At 51.3% G+C, this 23645-nt stretch overlaps 1 protein-coding gene across 1 annotated transcript; it reads right to left on the bottom strand.

Annotated features, from left to right (window-relative positions):
• Positions 1–4446: 4446 nt before the first annotated feature.
• On the bottom strand, positions 4447–22387 carry cenpk (centromere protein K; the record flags this gene model as incomplete). Its single annotated transcript, XM_038782567.1, has 9 exons — positions 4447–5232; positions 6582–6644; positions 8409–8541; positions 8851–8952; positions 10041–10123; positions 13350–13396; positions 17386–17458; positions 18250–18309; positions 22244–22387. Coding segments are annotated over 9 exons (864 nt in total), but the record flags the coding sequence as incomplete, so codon positions are not given.
• Positions 22388–23645: the final 1258 nt, after the last annotated feature.

Here is a 23645-nt window from a genome sequence, read left to right as displayed (position 1 = left end):
CCTGGATTCAATTCCAACCTTGGGTGACTGTGTGGAGTTTGCCCATTATCATCGTGCTTGCGTGGGCTTCCTCCAGGTGCTCCGGTTTCCTCCCACAGTCCAAAGATGTGCAGGTTAGGTGGATTGGCCACGATAAAAATACCCTTTGGGATTACAGGGAGAGGGCGGGGGAGAAGGCCTAGGTAGGGTGCTCTTTCGTATAGTCAGCATAGACTCAATGGGATGAATGGCCCCCTTCTGCACTATAGAGATTCTATAAGGTCAGAAGTGGGGATGTTTGCGGATGACTGCACAATGTTCAATACCATTCGCGACTCCTCAGACAATGAAGCAGTCCATGTCCAAATGCATAAAGATCTGGACAATATCCAGGCTTGGGCTGACAAGTGGCAAGTTACATTCGTACCACACAAGTATAAATACGGCTGGATCCAGTTTAATTTCTGATCAATGGTAACCACTTCCCCCACCCCCAGAATGTTGATAGTGGGGAGATTCAGCAAAGGTAAGGCCATTGAATGTCACGGGAAGATGGTTAGATTCTCTTGTTGGAGAGGATTACTGGCTGGCACTTGTGTGGTGCGAATGTAACTTGCCACTTGTCAGCCCAAGCCTGGATATTGTCCAGGTCTTTATGCATTTGGACATGGACTGCTTCATTATCTGAGGAGTCGCGAATGGTATTGAACATTGTGCAGTCATCTGCAAACATCCCCTCCTCTTTTTTTTTTAATTTAGATTACCTAATTATTTTTTCCAATTAAGGGACAAATTAGTGTGGCCAATCCACCTATCTGCACATTTTTGGGTTGTGGGGGCGAAACCCACGCAGACACGGGGAGAATGTGCAAACTCCACACGGACAGTGACCCAGAGCCGGGATCGAACCTGGGACCTCAGCGCCGTGAGGCAGCTGTGCTAACCACTAGAAACATCCCCACTTCTGACCTTACAGAACCCTCCAGTGTGGCTATCAGAGCAGGTCAGAAGCTGGGAAACCTGCGGAAAGCAACTCACCTCATGACTCCCCACAAAGTAGCACAGTAGTTAGCACTGTTGCTTCACAGCTCTAGGGTCCCAGGTTCAATTCCGAGTTGGGTCACTGTCTGTGCGGAGTCTGCACATCCTCCGTGGGTTTCCACCGGGTGCTCCAGTTTCCTCCCACAAGTCCCGAAAGAGGTGCTTGTTAGGTGAATTGGACATTCGGAATTCTCTCTCTCGTGTACCCAAAAATACACCGGAATGTGGCGAATAGGGGTTTTTCACAGTAACTTCACTTCAGTGTTATTGTAAGCCTACTTGTGACACCAATAAAGGTTATTATTAAGTTTGTCCACCGCCTACAAGTCACAAGTCAGATGTCTGATGGAATACTCTCCCACTTGACTGGGTGAGTGTGGCTCCACCATTCCCTCCAAAGGCAAACTCTTTGCCAGGATAATAATGCCAGGGGATATTTTGCTCTCACCTGTGAGTAAGTCTCACAATTGATCTTACCGGTGTGCGAGACGGCCCTCTGGCAGCACAGCAAGTACTCAGCACCACGGGCGTGTCGCTTAAGGCTTCTGTGCTCAGGCCGTCTAAAGTGAGGCTTGAAACCGCAACCTCCTGATTCAGAGTGTGCCACCTGGCAGTCAGCGCAGCAGGCAGAAACCGAGGTTTCATTATTAGGGGCACAGAGGTCATGTGAAACTTGTCAAACACTGGGTTGGCCTCAACTCTTCTGAAAATTCTTGAGGGCGTTGTCGGCGAGACCAGCACTCATTGCCCATCCCTGGATGCCCGTGGTGGTCAGATGCTATGGCAGAGAGAGAGAGAGAGAGAGAGAGAGAGACACAGACAGAGAGAGAGCGCAAAAGATTGACAGGAACGGTTCCAGCAGTATGGAGACTTCAGCTCCCTGGACTGGTCGGAGAAGCTGGGACTGTTCTCGTTTGATCGAGGTGTTCAAAAATCACGAGACGGGGTGGGTGGGAGAAGCCGTTCCCATCGGTGAGAGGATCAGGAACTGGGGGTGGGTGGAGAGAGACACACAGATTGAAGGCGGTCGGAGGAAGGAGCGACAGGGATATGAGAAGCTTTATCGCACTGTGAGAGGTTAGGATCTGGAAGGTGCTGTCTTAAAAGAGTGTGGAGGAGGCAGGTTCAATCGAGGCTTTCCAAAGAGGGAATTGGATCAATGTCTGAGCAGGAAGAACGGGCAGGGTCACGGGGGGGGGGGAGTGGGCGAGTTGGGAGCTGCTGCAATAGCTTTCCTAAAACGACAAAGCGATGAGGACATCTTGTGGACAATGCCGGGTCAGCGGGAAGGAAAATGTTTTGCCTGCCGATTGGAATTAGCACCATTTGAGCAGGTTCCCACAACTAGCCAAATTATAACAGCAGAGATCACTTCATTTTTACGTTTTAAATCGGAGGGATTATCAGACCCGGGACAACGCAGCTTTCCGACCCCCCCCCCCATTGAGGCACAGCGGCAGCCGTGTGTACCGTCTACAAGATGCACTGCAGCCACTTGCCAAGACTCCTTCCACAGCACTGCCCAAACCCACCATCTGTACCCCCCAGAGGGACAAGGGCAGCAGACGCCATGGGAAACACCCATCGCCTGCAAATACCTCCCAACCCCTCTAACACACACATAAACACACCAACTCGACTTGGAAATATATCGTCCGCTTAGAGAGTTCTGGCAAGGGTTCGCGAGGGCAATGTCCAAGGTGCTGAACACACGGGTGGTGCCGAGTCCAGAGTGTCAGAAGACCCGGGAGTTCAGGGGGCGAAAGAGGCCGATGTCTTGGCCTTTGCCTCCCTAGTAGCCCGGAGACGGATTTCATTAATGTGGAGGGACTCAAAGCCCCCCCCCCCCCAGAGGGTAGAGACTTGGGTTAACGACATGGCTGGGATTCCCAGCCTCGAGAAAATAAAGTTTGCCTGTAGAGGGTCTACGCTAGGGTTCTCTCGGAGGTGGCAGCCGTTCGTCGACTATCTCGGCGAAAATTAAAATGTCAGCAGCAGCAGCAATCCGTAGCGGGGGAGGGGGAGGGGGGGTGAGTGCTTCATTGGGATGGTGTGGGAAGACTGGGTCGCGTGGGGTAATGTCTATTTAATTGTTATTGCATATTCTCTTTTTACACTATGTTAATGTTCACTAGTTTGTTTTGTTATTATTGTTACTACTGTTTTATTATGAAAAATTTTGCAAAACCTTAATAAAAATACTTTTTAAAAAAAGGAAATATATCGCCCATTTCTTCACTGTTGATGGGGCAAAATCCCAAAACTCCCTCCATAACAGCACTGGGTGTACCTACACCACACAGGGACTGCAGCCGGTTTTAAGAAAACTTCTTTCAGGGTATGTGGGCATCACAGGCTAGACCAGCGAACCCAGAATCAACGATGTTTCTGGCAGGAGTGTAGTCCAGACCGCAATAACGATGGCAGATCTCCTTCCCCAAAGGGGCACTGGAGAACCAGATGGTTCTTTTTTTAAAGAATGGTTTCATCATTGGTCACCTTGAGACGTCTTAATCCCAGATCACTATTCAATTCAAATTTCACCACCTGCCATGGTTCCCCCCCCCCCCGCCCCCGATCATTATCCTGGCTTTCCAGTTTACTAACAAAATGGCAATACTGCTACACTGCCGCTCACCCACCGCAGGGGCAATAAAGACTGGCTACTCCGCGAAGGTTGCACTACAGAAACTGCAATACGTTCCGGCTCATCAAACATGATTTTCAACTCGGCATCCAAACCGGTGTTGTACCTTTCCTGGGAGTGTTTGATGGGGTCAGTGTAGAGGGAGCTTTACTCTGTATCTAACCCTGTGCTGTACCTTTCCTGGGAGTGTTTGATGGGGACAGTGTAGAGGGAGCTTTACTCTGTATCTAACCCCGTGCTGTACCTGTCCGGGAGTGTTTGATAGGGACAGTGTAGAGGGAGCTTTACTCTGTATCTAACCCCGTGCTGTACCTGTCCTGGGAGTGTTTGATGGGGACAGTGTAGAGGGAGCTTTACTCTGTATCTAACCCCGTGCTGTACCTGCCCTGGGAGTGTTTGATGGGGACAGTGTAGAGGGAGCTTCACTCTGTATCTAACCCCGTGCTGTACCTGTCCTGGGAATGTTTGATGGGGACAGTGTAAAGGGAGCTTTACTCTGTACCTAACCCCATGCTGTACCTGTCCTGGAAGTGTTTGATGGGGACAGTGTAGAGGGAGCTTTACTCTGTATCTAACCCCATGCTGTACCTGTCCTGGAAGTGTTTGATGGGGACAGTGCAGAGGGAGCTTTACTCTGTATCTAACCCAGTGCTGTACCTGTCCTGGGAGTGTTTGATGGGGCAGTGCTGATGCCACAATTCCAGTTTTGGCTCCTCTCAGCTGAAGATAATGAACGCCACCAACTTTTTTTTAAAATGAAATCAACGTGCAAAACGCTATCAGGTGAATTATCATGAGGGATTTAATGCATCAGTACAACAGTGGAAAGTTGCAAAATCGCTGGGGAAATCTGTGCTGTGGTGAGTCTTTCGACAGCCGAGGGTTCAAGAGCCAAATCACCAATTGCAGTCAGGAACTCCCATCCGCCTCTGGGAACGCTCGGGTCTGTGAGCAAGAGCCAAAGGTCAGTGAGCGAGGGTCACCTGGGTCGTGGATGTTCGATGAACTCGCCCCGTCTCGTGTCCTCCTTGCTGTGCGCTTTGGCGCCCAATCTTTTTCAATTTTGCTGCGGGGACGAATTTCCAACCCCCCTCTGTGCATGGGGAGTGGAGACCTTTCCATCCTTCTCTGTTGCTTCTAGTTGGAGCTGTCCCAAGCCGATCTCAGGCCTCAGTATGCTAAAATGCACCCCCCCCCGCATCAATCAGAACCCACATGCCCAGTCGAGTGTAGGCTCTTGCCGCCTGAAGCCGCACAGCCGGTGGTGATGGGGGGTCGATGTCCAGACTCGCGCGCATTAGGGCAGGTTGGCGGTGGGGAAGGTTGTCTCAACAATGGGCGGTGAGAGGGGGAGGGAAGGAGAGCGAGTGCGTCTCCTGGACAGCCCTGCTCCTCCCTTCCGCCCGCTACTGGTCGAATTCCTCCAGGCGGATGCGGCGGGGGTCATCGGGGTGCCGCAGGACCACCCCGTAACGTAGGAGGGCCTCGACAAACGGCGGCCAGAAGGTGGCGTCAAGCTCCAAGTAGGGGTCGTGGGGGCTCTTCATTGTCTTGGTCATGAGGTGCTGAGAGAGAAAAGGCAGGGACAGGGAGAGAGAGAGAGAGAGAGAGAGAGATGAGGGAATGAGGGCCTGGGTGCAGCAAGGAATGTAAACACCAACTCTCTCACACACACACACGCTAGAGGGCACCTTCGCCTGGCCACCCTCACTTTAATCTGAAACTCTGCTGACCCCATCATGTAATCTCCTGCAGCCCTCCCTTCTGTAACCTCCTCCAGCCCCTACACCCCTCCCTATCTCTGTAACCTCCTCCAGCCCCTACAGCCCTCCCTATCTCTGTAACCTCCGCCAGCCCCTACAGCCCTCCCTATCTCTGTAACCTTCGGCAGCCCCTACAACCCTCCCTATCTCTGTAACCTCCAGCCCCTACAACCCTCCCTATCTCTGTAACCTCCTCCAGCCCCTACAACACTCCCTATCTCTGTAACATACTCCAGCCCCTACAACCCCCCCTATCTCTGTAACCTCCTCCAGCCCCTACAACCTTCCCTATCTCTGTAACCTCCTCCAGCTCCTACAACCCTCCCTATCTCTGTAACCTCCTCCAGCCCCTACAACCCTATCTCTAACCTCCTCCAGCCCCTACAACCCAACCTCCAGCCCCTACAAGCCTCCCTATCTCTGTAACCTCCGCCAGCCCCTACAACCCTCCCTATCTCTGTAACCTCCTCCAGCCCCTACAACCCTATCTCTAACCTCCTCCAGCCCCTACAACCCTCCTTATCTCTCTAACCTCCTCCAGCCCCTACAAGCCTCCCTATCTCTGTAACCTCCTCCAGCCCCTATCCCTCCCTATCTCTGTAATCTCTTCGAGCCCCTACAACCCTACCTATCTATGTAACCTCCTCCTGGACCTACAACCCTATCTCTGTAACCTCAGCCCCTACAATCCTCCCTATGTAACCTCCTCCAGCCCCCCCAACCCTCCCTATCTCTGTAACCTCCTCCAGCACCTACAACCCTCCCTATTTCTGTAACCTCTTCCAGCCCCTACAACCCTCCCTATCTCTGTAACCTCCTCCAGCCCCTACAACCCTCCCTATCTGTGTAACCTCCTCCAGCCCCTACAACCCTCCCTATCTTTGTAACCTCCTCCTGCCCCTACAACCCTCCCCATCTTTGTAACCTCCTCCAGCCCCTACAAACCTCCCTATCTCTGTAACCTCCTCCAGCCCCTACAACCCTCCCTATCTCTGTAACCTCAGCCCCTACAACCCTCCCCATCTCAAGAACCACTCAGTTGGGGGCACACACGCAAGAAGCACACTTTCATGCAATGTCGCACCAACGGGCCTAATCCAAACCTCCAAACCCGCATTGAACCCCGTTGACGGCGAGGTGCCCGTCCTCACCTCGAGAATCTCGTGCAAAGTCATGAAGTTGGCTGTGTTTTCATCTGTCCTGGAGGGCAACCTCTGAAAGCAGAAAACCGTGTGCGATTAATGACGAGGGCTTGGCGCCCAGATCCCGGTGGGTCAGTCAGCGAGCATCCTGTCTGCCATCACACAGTCCATCCTTCCCTGAGTGGACAAAGCTGCTGCCCCCAAACTGCACTCAACGAATCACAGAATTGTGATGGCGAAGGAGGCCATTTGGCCCATCATGTCTGCACCAGCCCTGCAAACGAGCAGTGCGCCCGCTCCTCACTCACCTCACCCGTGCTCTGTTGACCTGCAGATTCCAAATCCGAACCACCAGCCGCACTAAGTTCTCTCCCTGTGTTCCTGGCACTCCTTTCTCCAATTGCCTTCAATTTGTGTCTCCCTCCCCCCAGGTCCCAATGCTCCCAACAACGGGAACAGTTTCTCCCTCTCTACTCTGTCCCAGACTTCCCCACGCCTTCCTCGTGATTTTCAACCTCTCGTTCAAATCTCCTGTCCACCTTCTCCTCTCCCGAGAGAACAGTCCCGGTTTCTCCAATCTGTCCACGGATCTCGAGTCCCCTCATCCCTGGGACCGTTCACACAATCACAGAACCTAGGAGGTCGTTCGGCCCATCGGCTCTACACTGGCTGTCTGAGGGAGCAAAACGACCCAGTCCCACTCCCTCTGCCTTGTCCCCGTAACCTTGCACATTCGCTCTTTTACCGGACGCAAGGCTCCAGATCTGTGCTTAACTAATGCCTTACACAAGTTCGACTTGACCTCAATGCCCCGATTAATGAAACCCATCACACCATATGCTTAATTAACAAGGCAGGCCGTGGCGTAGTGGTACTATCACTGGGCTAGTAGTCCAGAGACCCAGGGTAATGGGCAGCACAGTGGATAGCACTGTGGCTTCACAGCGCCAGGGTCCCAGGTTCGATTCCCGGCTTGGGTCACTGTCTGTGTGGAGGCTGCACGTTCTCCCCGTGTCTGGGTGGATTTCCTCCGGGTGCTCCGGTTTCCTCCCACAAGTCCCGAAAGACGTGCTTTGTCGGTAATTTGGACATTCAGAATGCTCCCTGTGTACCGACAAGCACCGGAATGTGGCGACTAGCGGCTTATCACAGTAACTTCATTGTAGTGTTAATCTGAGCCTACTTGTGACAATAAAGATTATTATTATTAATGCTCTGGGGTCCTGAGTTCAAATCCCACCACTGCAGATGGTGAAACCTGAATTCAGTGAAAAAAATCTGGACTTAGTAGCATAATGATTTTTTAAAAATAAATTTAGAGTACCCAATTCATTTTTTTCCAATTAAGGGGCAATTTAGCCTGGCCAATCCACCCACCCTGCACATCTCTGGTTTGTGGGGGCGAATCCCACGCAAACACGGGGAGAATGTGCAAACTCCACACGGACAGTGACCCGGAGCCAGAATCGAATCTGGGATCTCGGCGCCGTGCTAACCACTGCACCACCGTGCTGCCAATAGTGGCACAATATTGTAGATTGCTGTAAAAATCTATCTGGCTCACTCATGTGCACAGGAAGGAGATCTGTCGACCGTACCCAGTCTGGCCCACAGGTGTCGCCAGATCCCACAGCAATGGGGCTTGACTCTTAAATGCCGTGTGAAATGGCCCACGCAAGCCACTCAGGGAAATAATAGCTGGCCCAAACCAGCGACCGCCCGCATTTCGTTAGGTGAAGAATGTGGAGTTGAAGCCCACAATCAGCCAGGATGAGCCAGCAGCTTCAACGGGCCGAGCGGTCTCCCCTGCACCCGTTTCCCATGGTCTCTGCTTACCGCCGACTTTCGGCCTGTCACCGCATCGCTGGGGGGAGGGTAATGCTCGTCCAGGAAATTTCCCAATGCAGACAGGAGTTTCTCCTTCTGCGAAGTCACCTTCTCCATGTTGATTTTCATTTTGTGGATAACGCTGAGTAAAGGAGAGCAGAGAGAACAAACACAAACATTAGCAAGTTGATACGCAGCAAGGGGACAGACAGCCGACAAAAGTTTGGATGAATACTGACACGAGAGCTCACAAACCACACCCCCCCCCCCCCCACCTTCACATCAGCCCCCCCCCACACACACAGCACAGCGTCCCCCCCCCCCCCCCCTCCCCTCTCTCCCCCCCCCCCCCCACCCCCGCAGTCAGCACGGAAAACTGAAATGGCACAGCCGCAGTGCGGCAAAGCAGCCCCAACCACCAGTCAGATATCCGCAGCACGGGACCACTCACCTGTTCTTGGAGAGCGCGAGGAAGTTCTGCTGCTGCTGGTCCTCCAGCTTCTCCAGCAGCGACTTCTCCACCTCCAGCTGTTCCTGCAGCCACTTCTGTTCCCTACAAAAGCCCCGGGATATGTATGGGGTGTGGGGGGAAAGAACATAAGGATCAGGACTAAAGGAATAAGCCACTTGGCTCCTCAAAACTGCCCCCCCCCCCCCCCCCCCGTTTCAGTAAGATCGCCTCTGATCCAATTGGGGTCACAACCACACTTTTATGTCTGTCGCATCCCCTCCGCAGTAACTCTTGACCCCCTCATTGATCAGAAATCTTTCCCCACTGTTTGGGACGGGGGAAATTCCACAGACTGACCCCACCCGCCAGGGAGTAAATTCCTCCCCATCTCTGTCTTCTATGGGAGACCCCTCCTTATTCTCAGACTGTGCAGCCCACCCCTCCTCCAGTTCTAGATTCCACCCCATGAGGAGGGGGAAGGAACGTTCTCTCAGCATCCACCCTGTCAACACCCTGCCCCTCAGAATCTGAAATGTTGCACTAAGATCACCTCTCATTCTTCTAAATTCCGATGGGTACAGGGCCCCGACCTGCTCAATCCTTTTCTCATCAGACAAACCCCCTTCATCACAGGAATCGGCCCTGTGAACCTTCTCAAAAAAGGCCTCCGACACGAGTAAATCCCCTCATTAAGTAAGGGTAAGGAGGCCAAACTGTACACAGTACTCAGGGTGCAGAAAAGCCAATGCTCTGTACAATTAGAGGCAAGACTTGCCAACTTCTATGCTCCATCCCCCAGGCTCCAGTGGGAGGAAGACTACAGGGCGAAAAGGGCAGGAGCATGCCGCGGGTGCAACCTAATCTGGCTATTCTGTCCCTCGTCAACACGGGTCAGGATACTGGCCAAAGGGGAGACGGCCATCTCCCCCATGTATTGCGGTGACCAGGGAGCTTCTGTGGGGAGGAGAGGGCCCAACAGTTCTGCACAGCCTGACCGAATCCGCATTCGCTCCGAAACCTGTCAGTGACCATCTCATGTTTACAGCTGTTCTAAAGCTCCAGCCTGACTCAGAGCACAGCTTGCAGGCCAGTCAGGCGGACAACAAACAGAATGAGGCAACAAGGGAGCAGGAGGGGAGTAAATAGAGAACATAATGAGCATGATTATCCTTGAATCGGTGCACACATACCTCGCTAACTCGTCCTGTAATGATTTCTTCCTTGTTCTAACGCAAGAGAGAATCATCTCCAGCTGTCTGTCGGTGTTCTGTAACTGACGGACGAACACAAAGCTTGAGGAGTCATCACAGTAACCAGGTATTTTCCCTCTGAACTGTCCCCATCAAACACTCCCAGGACAGGTACAGCACGGGGTTAGATACAGAGTAAAGTTCCCTCCACACTGCCCCCATCAAACACTCCCAGGACAGGTACAGCACGGGGTTAGATACAGAGTAAAGCTCCCTCTACACTGTCCCCATCAAACACTCCCAGGACAGGTACAGCACGGGGTTAGATACAGAGTAAAGCTCCCTCTACACTGTCCCCATCAAACACTCCCAGGACAGGTACAGCACGGGGTTAGATACAGAGTAAAGCTCCCTCTACACTGTCCCCATCAAACACTCCCAGGACAGGTACAGCACGGGGTTAGATACAGAGTAAAGCTCCCTCTACACTGTCCCCATCAAACACTCCCAGGACAGGTACAGCACGGGGTTAGATACAGAGTAAAGCTCCCTCTACACTGTCCCCATCAAACACTCCCAGGACAGGTACAGCACGGGGTTAGATACAGAGTAAAGCTCCCTCTACACTGTCCCCATCAAACACTCCCAGGACAGGTACAGCACGGGGTTAGATACAGAGTAAAGCTCCCTCTACACTGTCCCTATCAAACACTCCCAGGGCAGGTACAGCACGGGGTAAGATACAGAGTAAAGCTCCCTCTACACTGTCCCCATCAAACACTCCCAGGACAGGTACAGCACAGGGTTAGATACAGAGTAAAGCTCCCTCTACACTGTCCCCATCAAACACTCCCAGGGCAGGTACAGCACGGGGTAAGATACAGAGTAAAGCTCCCTCTACACTGTCCCCATCAAACACTCCCAGGACAGGTACAGCACGGGGTAAGATACAGAGTAAAGCTCCCTCTACACTGTCCCCATCAAACACTCCCAGGACAGGTACAGCACGGGGTAAGATACAGAGTAAAGCTCCCTCTACACTGTCCCCATCAAACACTCCCAGGACGAAGACTTCCGGTGATGGCGGGCGGGAGGCGGCCGCGCAACGGAGGGCTCCCGTTCGGGAACGACATTTTCGGGGCTTTACGCCCGGTCCCAAGGTCTACGGAGGCGACAAAGGCACGGAGAAGGCACAGAGAAGGCGCAGCAGAAGGTGTCAAGGGTCAGTAAGAAAACGGCCGTTAAAAAAGCAGCTGAGGGCCCGTCGGGGAGTGGCGGGGTCACCAGGGAAAAAGGAGGCTGGAGCACCAGGGGAGGCTGCATTGCTTACGGCTGAAGAAATAACTACGGTGATGGCTGCAGAATTCGAAAGGCAGTTTACAAAATACTTGGAGGCGATGAGGAAGGAGATGAGGGAGGTTTTGAGTGTGCTGGTGGAGGAGGCGATTTCCCCGGTGACTGACGGCGTTGGCGAGCGCAGTGGCGGAGGTGCGGGAGCAAGGGGAGGCGCTGAAGGAAGTGGAGGAGACGTTGTTGCAGCACAGTGATCAACTTGCCTCGATGGGGAAGGAGATGCGGAAGGTGCTGGAGGTGAACAAGGATCTGCGAGGAAAAATGGAAGACCTGGAAAACAGATCCAGGCGACAGAATTTGAGGATTGTGGGGCTGCCCGAAGGAGTTGAGGGGCCGAGGCCGACTGAGTATTTTGCTGCTACGCTGGCGAAACTATTGGGGGAGGGGGAGGATCCCTCCCGGTATGAACTGGATCAGGCTCATCGTTCTTGGAGGCCTGTACCAAAGGCAGGTGAGCCGCCAAGAGTAGTGACTCTGTGCTTCCGTAGGTACAGTGTGAAGGAGAAGGTCCTGTGCTGGGCCAAGCAGAAGCGGGTGGTGCAGTGGGCTGGAGCTGGCATAGGTGTATACCAGGACTTTACAGTGGAGCTGGCGAGGAGGCGGGCTGCTTTCAACCGGGTGAAGAGGGCACTGTACAGTAGCAAGGTGCAGTGCGGCATTGTATATCCAGCGAAGCCGAGGGTGACTTATAAGCTCAAGGACTTTTATTTTGGAACGGTGGAAGCAGCGGAGGAGTTTGCGAAGGCAGAAGGACTGTGGCAGAACTGAGAAATGGCCATGTGCCGATGTAACCTCAGGACTGTATTTTCTTCTTTTTTGTTTCACTGCGTGCGGGTGTGTGGGCGAAAGGAGCCAATGGTGTATATATTTGGACAAGGGAAGTGATGGGACTTGTACTCGAAGTGAGGGCTCTTTGGGGTGTAGGTGGATATGTGGGGTGTGTGTGCTTAAAGGGGATTTCTGGGTTTTCCTAGGGCAGGGCAGGGAGCAAGGGACCCAGGCGGGGTTTAAACCGGACAGTGAATGGAGGGAGGTGGGGGGAGGGGCTGCGGCCATCGGAGCCTGGCAGAACAGGGCCCGAGTGGTCTAGCCGGGGTGGAAAGTTGGGGGGGAAGGAACCGAGGTTGGGGGGAGGAGTTTTACAAGAGGCAGTGAATGGGAGGAGTTGGTGGTGAGGGGAGGTTGAGGGGGGGGGGGGGGGGTTTACAACTCTTGGGTATCACGTACGGTACTCTTTCAGAGGTTGGACGGCGTTGAGTGTGTGTGTGTGGGTGGGTGGACTCTAGGGTGACCATGGGCGGCCCGGACTTTTCTTTCCCCTTTGTTTTTTGTTTCCACCATGGGAGGGTTTGTTTTATTGGATGCGTTTATTGACAGATGGGCCATTGTTTGGGGTGGTGGGAGGATGGGATCGTTGTTATTGTTAAGGGAATTGATTTTGTATTTGTTACCGTTTACTGTTTGTGGGTGGGGTGTGAATGTTGGAGGAAAATGGGAAAATGGAGAATAAAAACATTTTTAAAAAACACTCCCAGGACAGGTGCAGCACGGAGTTAGATACAGAGTAAAGCTCCCTCTACACTGTCCCCATCAAACACTCACAGGACAGATACAGCACAGGGTTAGATACAGAGTAAAGCTCCCTCTACACTGTCCCCATCAAACACTCCCAGGACAGGTACAGCACGGGGTTAGATACAGAGTAAAGCTCCCTCTACACTGTCCCCATCAAACACTCCCAGGACAGGTACGGCACGGGGTTAGATACAGAGTAAAGCTCCCTCTATACTGTCCCCATCAAACACTCCCAGGACAGGTACAGCACGGGGTTAGATACAGAGTAAAGCTCCTTCTGCACTGTCCCCATCAAACACTCCCAGGACAGGGGCAGCACGGGGTTAGATACAGAGTAAAGCTCCCATTACATTGTAAAGATTTTTACAAAAATGACCGTACCTCTTGCTTCCCCAAACATGTCAGCACCTCTTGATTGGTGATCAAAGCTGCAGGAGTTTGAAACAGAAAAGAGAAATGTGATAACTGCCAGAAGACCCTCAGAATCAGGCAGCCATTCAGACCCTCAAATCCTGCTGCCCCCCTCCCCCATTCGACAAAACCATGTCTGATCTGATCAGGGCCTCAACCCCACTTTCCTGTATGTCTCACCCCCTCCACCCATAACCCTCGACCCGAAATCTGTCTAAACCGGCCCTGTTCCCCCATTTAATGAGATCCTATCTGACCTGTGACCTACCCTCCACCCCAATATACCTCAACATCTTTGGATGACAATCTCACAGATTTAATATTAACTGACCCGGCATCGATTGCTGTTTGTGGGAGAGAGTTCCAGACTCCCAGCACCCTTTTCGTGTCAAGGTTTTCCTAATTCCAATCCTGAAATCTCCAGTTCTCGTTTTTAGATTTTGTTCCGTCCAGCCTCCCTTTCCCGCCTCTGTCCCAGGCTCCAGCCAACCAGCGAGAAATAGTTTCTCTCTCTCAACCAGAGCTGAATAGCTTGAAATCATCCAGATTTTGCCAGGTGTGCACAGGAAGAATTCCTGACTCAATATGTAGATAGGCCGATCAGGGGGCGGCCACATTGGATTTGGTGCTCGGCAACGAACTAGGCCAGGTGTCAGATGTCTCGGTGGGAGAGCATTTCGGTGACAGTGACCACAACTCCTTGACCTTTACCATAGTCATGGAGAGGGATAGGAACAGACAGTATGGGAAGGTATTTAATTGGGGGGAGGGGAAATTATACTGCTATTAGACAGGAGCCGAGGAGCAGAAAGTGGGAACAATTGTTCTTGGGGAAATGCACAACAGTAATGTGGGGATTGTTTAAGGAGCACTTGCTGCGTGTGCTGAATTGTTTGTCCCACTGAGATGAGGAGTGAATGGTGAGGTGAAGGAGCCCTTGGATGACAAGAGAAGTGGACATTCTAGTTAAGAGGAAGAAGGAAGCTTACGTAAGGTTGAGGACGCAAGGATCTGACTAGTGAGTTACAAGGTAGCCAGGAAGGAACTCAAAAATGGACTGACGAGAGCTAGAAGGGGGCATGAAAAAGCCCTGGCGGGAAGGATTAGGGAAAACCCCAAGGAGTTCTACACTTATGTGAGAAATTAGAGAATGATCAGAGTAGGGCCGATCAGGGATAGTGGAGGAAACTTGTGCCTAGAGTCTGGAGAGCTGGGGGAGGCCCTAAATGAATACTTGGCTTCAGTATTCACTAGAGAGAGGGACCTTGTTGTCCATGAGAACAGTGTGAACCAGGTTAATATACTCGAACAGGTTGATATTAAGAAGGAGGCTGTGCTGGAAATTTTGAAAAGCATCAGGTTAGATAAGTCCCCTGGGCCTGACGGGATATACCCAAGATTACTACGGGAAGCGAGGGAGGAGATTGCTGCGCCGTTGGCGATGATCTTTGCGTCCTCACTCTCCACTAGAATAGTACCGGATGATTGGAGGGAGGCGAATGTTGGTCTTCTATTCAAGAAAGGGAATAGGGAAATCCCTGGGAATTACAGACCCATCAGTCTCGAGTCTGTGGTGAGCAAAATATTGGAAAGGATTCTGAGAGACAGGATTTATGATTATTTAGAAAAACATAGCCTGATTAAAGATAGTCAGCATGGCTTTGTGAGGGGCAGGTCTTGCCTCACAAGCCTCATTGAATTCTTTGAGGATGTGACGAGACATGGAGCAGTGCGGTAGCATAGTGGTTAGCACAATTGCTTCACAGCTCCAGGGTCCCAGGTTCAATTCCCAGCTTGGGTCACTGTCTGTGCGGAGTCTGCACGTTCTCCGCCTGTGTGCGTGGGTTTCGTCCGGATGCTCCGGTTTCCTCCCACAGTCCAAAGATGTGCAGGTTAGGTGGATTGGCCATGCTAAATTGCCCGAGTGTCCAAAATCGCCCTTAGTGTTGGGTGGGGTTACTGGGTTATGGGATTATGGGGATAGGGTGGAGATGTGGGCTTGGGTAGGGTGCTCTTTCCAAGAGCCAGTGCAGACTCAATGGGCCGAATGGCCTCCTTCTGCACTGTAACTTCTATGACTTCTATGAGACACATTGATGGTCGGGCAGTGTATGTGGTATATAAGGATTTCAGTAAGGCATTTGATAAGGTTCCCCATGGTTGGCTCATTCAGAAAGTTAGGGATACAGGGAAATTTGGCTGTCTGGATACGGAATTGGCTGGCCGAAAGAAGACAGCGAGTGGCAGTGGATGGAAAGTATTCCGCCTGGAGGTCGGTGACCAGTGGTATCCTGCAAGGATCTGTTCTGGGAGCTCTGCTTTGTGGTTTTTATAAATGACTTGGATAAGGAAGTGGAAGGGTGGGATGGTAAGTTTGCCGATGACACCAAGGTTGGTGGAGTTGTAGATAGTGTTGAGGGTTGTTGCAGGTTACAATAGGACATTGACAGGATGCAGGACTGGGCTGAGAAGTGGCAGATGGAGTTCAACATTGATAAATGTGAAGTGATTCATTTTGGAAGGTCGAATTTGAATATTGAATACAGGGTTAAAGGCAGGATTCTTAGAAGTATAGAGGAACAGAGGGATTTTGGGGTCCACGTACATAGATCCCTCAAAGTTGCCACCCAAGGTTGATAGGGTTGTTAAGAAGGCGTATGGAGTGTTGGCTTTCATTAACAGGGGGATTGAGTTTAACAGCCGCAAGGTTTTGCTGCAGCTTTATAAAACTCTAGTTAGACCACACTTGGAATATTGTGTCCAGTTCTGGTCGCCTCATTATAGGAAGGATGTGGATGCTTTGTAAAGGGTACAGCGGAGATTTACCAGGATGCTACGTTGTCTGGAGGGCAAGTCTTATGAAAAAAGGTTGAGGGAGCTAGGGCTTTTCTCACTGGAGCAAATAAGGCAGAGAGGTGACTTGGTAGAGGTGTACAAGGTGATGAGAGGCATGAATAGAGTGGATAGCCAGAGACTTTTCCCCAGTGTGGAAATGGCTGTCACGAGGGGACATAATTTGAAGGTGTTCGGAGGAAGGTATTGGGGAGATGTCAGAGGTAGGTTCTGTACACAGAGAGTGGAGGGTGTGTGGAATGCACTGCCAGCAGAGGTGGTGGAGTCAGAGTTGTTATGTGCCAGGGTTTAGAGAACCCCAAGTGTATCATGGAGGTCACCTGACCCACAACTTTTAATAGGTTGTGGTACGGGGAGCACACGGCCCACTCTACAGGTGTGGTACAGTAAAAATGGAAAAGTATTTTTTAAAGCAAAACAATGTTGATTCTATGAACTCAAGTTAACCTTTTTAAAACATACAGTGAACATCTTAGCAACCATTAAATTATCAGAAGCACATTAGGTTTACATTCACTACTGAGAACATTTATAATTCTGAATTCACCAAATGATCAAGAGATAGTCTTTTGATGGCAGAGAGAACAGCAATACACCTGCTCTGTCTGGCTTCAGCTCCAACCCTGAAAACGAAATTCAAACACACCCTGCAGCCTGCTCAAAAACAAAAATAAAAAGCTGACAGACAGCCCCAGCTCCACCCACTCTCTCACATCACTGCAGTAGTAAACACCCATTTCTTAAAGGTACTCTCACTACAGATATTTATATACACACCCATTTATAAACACCCATTTCTTAAAGGTACTCTCACATGACAGAGTCATTAGGGACATTTAAGCCACTCTTAGACAGGCACATGGGCAGCAGTAAATTGACGGGGTGTAGGTTAGGTTGATCTTCGATTAGGATAAATGGTCGGCACAACATCGTGGGCTGAAGGGCCTGTACTGTGCTGTGTTCCATCTCCCGCACCTGAACATTCTACAATCCTGGGAGTGTTTAATCTCCTCCTTGTCATTTAATCCTGAGTTCAGGGGACATTCCAGTGAATTTGCACTGAGCCCTTCTCTCCGAGGTCCATGTTTCTCTTCCCGAGCTGTGGGGTCCAGGGTTGGTCTCACAGTTTTGGTTAGTCTCGTTTTCAACTTACGTTTGGGCGTTCGGTTTTTTTGGATGTTCAGTTCTGCCAAGAGGGCTCTTTCTCGAGCTAATAATACAGCCAGCTGTTAAGTGTATAAAAAACAAACATCTGTCAGAAAACCTCCCGAGGCTGAGTAACTGCCCCTCGACGAAACAGCCCAGAAAATCACACCTCCCTCAGCACAACAGACAAAAACTACAACAGTGCGGTTCTCCCTCAGCACTGACCCTCCGACAGTGCGGCACTCCCTCAGCACTGACCCTCCGACAGTGCGGCGCTCCCTCAGCACTGACCCTCCGACAGTGCGGCACTCCCTCAGCACTGACCCTCCGACAGTGCGGCACTCCCTCAGCACTGACCCTCTGACAGTGCAGTGTTCCCTCAGCACTGACCCTCCGACAGTGCGGCGCCCTCTCAGCACTGACCCTCCGACAGTGCGGCGCTCCCTCAACACTGACCCTCCAACAGTGCGGCGCTCCCTCAGCACTGACCCTCCGACAGTGCGGCGCTCCCACAGCACTGACCCTCCGACAGTGCAGCGCTCCCACAGCACTGAATCTCCGACGGTGCGGCGCTCCCACAGCAATGACCCTCCAAATTGCGGCGCTCCCTCAGCACCGACCATCCGACAGTGCGGCGCTCCCTCAGCACTAACCCTCCGACAGTGCGGCACTCCCTCAGCACTGACCCTCCGACAGTGCGGCGCTCCCTCAGCACTGACCTTCTTGTATCACGGCACTCCCTCAGCACTGACCCTCTTCTATCACAGCGCTCCCTCAGCACTTGCCAAGTGGTATGGGGTAATGGAGCCAGTGGGCAAACAAGCCCAAGCTGTGGAAAGAATTCAAAGTCAGGGAATTGCAAGAGACTCACCGGGTTTTCCGAATCTTGGACCACTTCCCTCACGTCAGCAAGGGTCAGCTTGTTCTGAAACTGAACAGAGAGGGGGATGCGAAAGAGAGAGAGAGATGTGAGCGCAGGCTTAAATCTCCATGTATAATGCCAGGGTCTGGCCATCGCCTGCTGTCTACTGTAAAAACATCCACCCAGTCCCACAACATCTTCTGATCCTGGTCTTCTGACATGAATTGGGACAGTATTATGAAGGAAGTTCCTCTAGAGAAGCTCTGTTTGTTAAAACCTTTATTTTCTTTCATGGGTTGAAGGTATCACTGGTCGGGCCCAACATTTGTTGCCCATCCCTGACTGCCCCTCGAGAAGGTGGTGGGTAAGCCGCCATCTTGAACCGCTGAAGTCTCCGTGTGGTGAAGGTAACCCACTGTGCTGTTAGGGAGGGAGTTCCAAGATTCTGACCCAGCAACAGTGAAGGAATGGCCGATATATTTCCAGGTCGGATTATGTGTGCGAGTGGGGGGGATGTGGTGCATCAGGTAACACGTTAGCACAGATGTACACGATGTACCAGGTAACACGTTAGCACGGATGTACATGGTGTACTAGGTAACACGTTAGCACGGATATACATGGTGTACCAGGTAACACGTTAGCATGGATATACACGATGTACCAGGTAACACGTTAGCACGGATATACACGATGTACCAGGTAACACGTTAGCACGGATATACATGATTTAGAGAAATGCAGCACAGAACAGGCCCTTCGGCCCACGATGTTGGGCCGAACTTTTGTCCTTGGTTAATCATAGAATTTTGGACACGAAGGGCAATTTATCATGGCCAATCCACCCAACCTGCACATCTTTGGACTGTGGGAGGAAACCGGAGTACCCGGAGGAAACCCACGCACACACGGGGAGGATGTGCAGACTCCACACAGACAGTGACCCAAGCCGAAATCGAACCTGGGACCCTGGAGCTGTGAAGCAATTGTGCTATCCACAATGCTACCGTGCTGCCCTTAAGAACAAATGAATCTACACTCCATTATTCTACCCTAATCCATGTACCTATCCAATAGCCGCTTGAAGGTCCCTAACGTTTCCGACTCAACTACTTCCACAGGCAGTGCATTCAATGCCCCCACTACTCTCTGGGTAAAGAACCTACCTCTGACATCCCCCCTATATCTTCCACCATTCACCTTAAATTTATGTCCCCTTGTAATGGTTTGTTCCACCCAGGGGAAAAGTCTCTGACTCTATCTCTATCTATTCCCCTGATCATCTTGTAAACCTCTATCAAGTCGCCCCTCATCCTTCTCCCTTCCAATGAGAAAAGGCCTAGCACCCTCAACCTTTCCTCATAAGACCTACTCTCCATTCCAGGCAACATCCTGGTAAATCTCCTTTGCACCTTTTCCAAAGCTTCCACATCCTTCCTAAAATGAGGCGACCAGAACTGCACACAGTACTCCAAATGTGGCCTGACCAAGGTTTTGTACAGCTGCATCATCACCTCACAGCTCTTAAATTCAATCCCTCTGCTAATGAACGCTAGCACACCATAGGCCTTCTTCACAGCTCTATCCACTGGAGTGGCAACTTTCAAAGATCTATGAACATAGACCCCAAGATCTCTCTGTTCCTCCACATTGTCAAGAACCCTACCGTTAACCCTGTATTCCGCATTCATATTTGTCCTTCCAAAATGGACAACCTCAAACTTGTCAGGGTTAAACTCCATCTGCCACTTCTCAGCCCAGCTCTGCATCCTCTGTCTCTTTGCAGCCGACAACAGCCCCCCTCACTATCCACAACTCCATCAATCTTCGTATCATCTGCAAATTTACTGACCCACCCTTCAACTCCCTCATCCAAGTCGTTAATGAAAATCACAAACAGCAGAGGACCCAGAACTGATCCCTGCGGTACGCCACCGGTAACTGGGCTCCAGGCTGAATATTTGCCATCCACCACCACTCTCTGACTTCTATCGGTTAGCCAGTTCATTATCCAACTGGCCAAATTTCCCACTATCCCATGCCTCCTTACTTTCTGCATAAGCCTACCATGGGGAACCTTATCAAATGCCTTACTAAAATCCATGTACACTACATCCACTGCTTTACCTTGATCCACATGCTTGGTCACCTCCTCAAAGAAGTCAATAAGACTTGCAAGGCAAGACCTACCCCTCACAAATCCGTGCTGACTATCCCTAATCAAGCAGTGTATTTCCAGATGCTCAGAAATCCTATCCCTCAGTACCCTTTCCATTACTTTGCCTACCACCGAAGTAAGACTAACTGGCCTGTAATTCCCAGGGTTATCCCTATTCCCTTTTTTGAACAGGGGCACAACATTCGCCACTCTCCAATCCCCTGGTACCACCCCTGTTGACAGCGAGGAAGAAAAGATCATTGCCAACGGCTCTACAATTTCATTTCTTGCTTCCCATAGAATCCTTGGATATATCCCGTCAGGCCCGGGGGACTTGTCTATCCTCAAGTTTTTCAAAACGCCCAACACATCTTCCTTCCTAACAAGTATCTCCACGAGCTTACAAGTCTGTTTTACACTGTCCTCTCCAACAATATGGCCCCTCTCGTTTGTAAATACTGAAGAAAAGTACTTGTTCAAGACCTCTCCTATCTCTTCAGACTCAATACACAATCTCCCGCTACTGTCCTTGATCGGACCTACCCTCGCTCTAGTCATTCTCATATTTCTCACATATGTGTAAAAGGCCTTGGGGTTTTCCTTTATCCTACCTGCCAAAGATTTTTCATGCCCTCTCTTAGCTCTCCTAATCCCTTTCTTCAGTTCCCTCCTGGCTAGCTTGTATCCCTCCAACGCCCTGTCTGAACCTTGTTACCTCAGCCTTACATAAGTCTCCTTCTTCCTCTTAACAAGACATTCAACCTCTCTTGTCAACCATGGTTCCCTCACTCGACTAACTCTTCCCTGCCTGACAGGGACATACATATCAAAGACACACAGAACCTGTTCCTTGAACAAGTTCCACATTTCACTTGTGTCCTTCCCTGACTTATGCTTATAAGTTCCCAACTTATGCTCTTCAATTCTTGTCTGACAGCATTGTATTTACCCTTCCCCCAATTGTAAACATTGCCCTGTTGCACGCACCTATCCCTCTCCATTACTAAAGTGAAAGTCACAGAATTGTGGTCACTACATCCAAAATGCTCACCCACTAACAAATCTATCACCTGCCCTGGTTCATTACCAAGTACCAAATCCAATATGGCCTCCCCTCTGGTCGGACAATCTACATACTGTGTTAGAAAAGCTTCCTGGACACACTGCACAAACACCACCCCATCCAAACTATTTGATTTCCACTCAATGGAAACGATGTACAGGGTAACATTTAAAATAAGGTTAATGGGGGGGTTGTTGTGTTACGGGTATGGGGTGGATACGTGGGTTTGAGTAGGGTGATCATTGCTCGGCACAACATCGAGGGCCGAAGGGCCTGTTCTGTGCTGCACTGTTCTATGTTTCTATGCGAGCATGGATGTACACGATGTACCGGGTAACATGTTAGCATGGTTATACACGGTGGCAGATGTTGGATCTAGCTCGGGGGTTCTTTCAGAGGGTATGTACAGACTCGATGGACCAAATGGTCTCCTTCTGAACTGTGGAGATTCTATGGATCTTGTAGACGGTGCACACGGCTGCCGCTGTGCGTCGGTGGGTGGAGGGAGTGGATGTTGAAGGTGGGGTTTAGCGTGTCGATCGAGCGGGGGGAGGGGGCTGCTTTGTCCTGGATGGTGTTGAGCTTCTCTAGTGTTGTCGGAGCCTCGAGTGGGAGTCCATCACACTCCTGACTTGTGCCTTGTAGATAGTGGGCAGGCTTTTTGGGGGGGGGTTTCAGGAGGTGAATTACTCTTGAATTACGCAGAATTGAGGGGATGGAAAGGACAGCCAATGTTGGAGACGCATGCGGGGTGCAGGGAGGGGGAACTGCTGGTGCCTCACCTCTCCCAGCTCTCTCCAGGCCTCGTTGCATTCCTCCAGTAGCTCTTCCTCAGCAGCTTCCGAAAGTTGGGTGGCGTCGACGAGCGGTGGGGGGAGGCTGCTCTGGTAAAGCGCCGAGTACTTTGCCAGCTTCTCAGCCTGTTGGAATGACAGGGGTTAAAAAGGCGAGGTTCACCACGTCGGCTTGCGGCACAATGCAGCGGGTCGGCACCACAGAGCTAACTGAGGAAGGAGCAGTGCTCCGAAAGCTCGTGTTTGAAACAAACCTGCTGGACTTTAACCTGGTGTTGTAAGACTTCTTACTGTGCTCACCCCAGTCCAACGCCGGCATCTCCACGTCATGATGCACTGAAGGGAGGGACATTCAGGCTCTTGAACGCTGCTGGCTGTCCGGTACAGCAACCCAGTCAGTCCCCCTCCACCCAATGCTCCTCAAGCTCCCTTCCCAGTGAGCCCCAAGTCATCACCACTTGCTGGGTGGAATAAATTCTCCCACCTTGCCAGAAACTGAAAGCTTGTAACTGTGCTCCTAGCTCCTCATTCTCCTCCCCCCCCCCCCCCCCCCCCAACATCTGCCAATGGGGACAGTTTTCCTTGTCTACCTATCTTAATCTTGTCCACTCTCTTATTGAGCCTCCCCTCAATCTCCCTTTGCTCAGAGGAGAAATGGCCCCGGCTTCTCCACAAGCGAAACACTCCCCTCTCACCTCCCGGAACAGTTCTGGTAAATCTCCCTCCACACCCTCTCAAGGACCCTCACAAAATGACGCGATGCTCCAAGCAACCAGTGAGAACAGGTTTTTTAAAAAAACAAATGGAAGAGCAGAGAGAAATACACGAGTACGAAATAGGAGCAGGGCTAGACCAGATGGCCTGTCGAGCATGCCCACCCCTATTCAACAAGGGAGTGTGATCCCCTGGCCGATTTCCAGCTCCATTATCACTCCCTCGATTCCCTGACACCAAAAATCTGTCAAATCCCAATTTAAATATCTTCAGCGATGGGAGGATCCATAACCGTCCAGGAGTAGGGAGTTCTAGAGATTCAAAACGCTTTAGAGTGAAGAGGTTTCTCTTCATCCCAGACCCCACCCACCCTCCCTTAATGGGAGACTGTGCCCCCAATTCCATCATGTTTTAGATTCCCCAACCAGCGGAAATGAAGACTCGCGTTGAGTGTACGCCTGGTGCAAACTCGGCATTCCCCAAGTCTCTTTGGCATTGGTCGAGTGTGTAGTCACCGACGCGATGTTGGGAGCATGGTGGTCAATTAGTACACATCAGGATCTCAGGTGGGAAATGCAATCAGGTGCTCGGACGAGGAGTAGAATTTTGGACAGCTTATGGAGCCACGCAACGATCTGGGGGTGGGGGGGGGGGGGGGCGTCCTGAGGCAGCAGTC

Source organism: Scyliorhinus canicula, chromosome 21 (assembly GCF_902713615.1).
Source record: "Scyliorhinus canicula chromosome 21, sScyCan1.1, whole genome shotgun sequence".
In the NCBI taxonomy this organism is placed as follows: Eukaryota; Metazoa; Chordata; class Chondrichthyes; order Carcharhiniformes; family Scyliorhinidae; genus Scyliorhinus; species Scyliorhinus canicula.
This window is presented reverse-complemented; position numbering and strand designations above follow the sequence as displayed.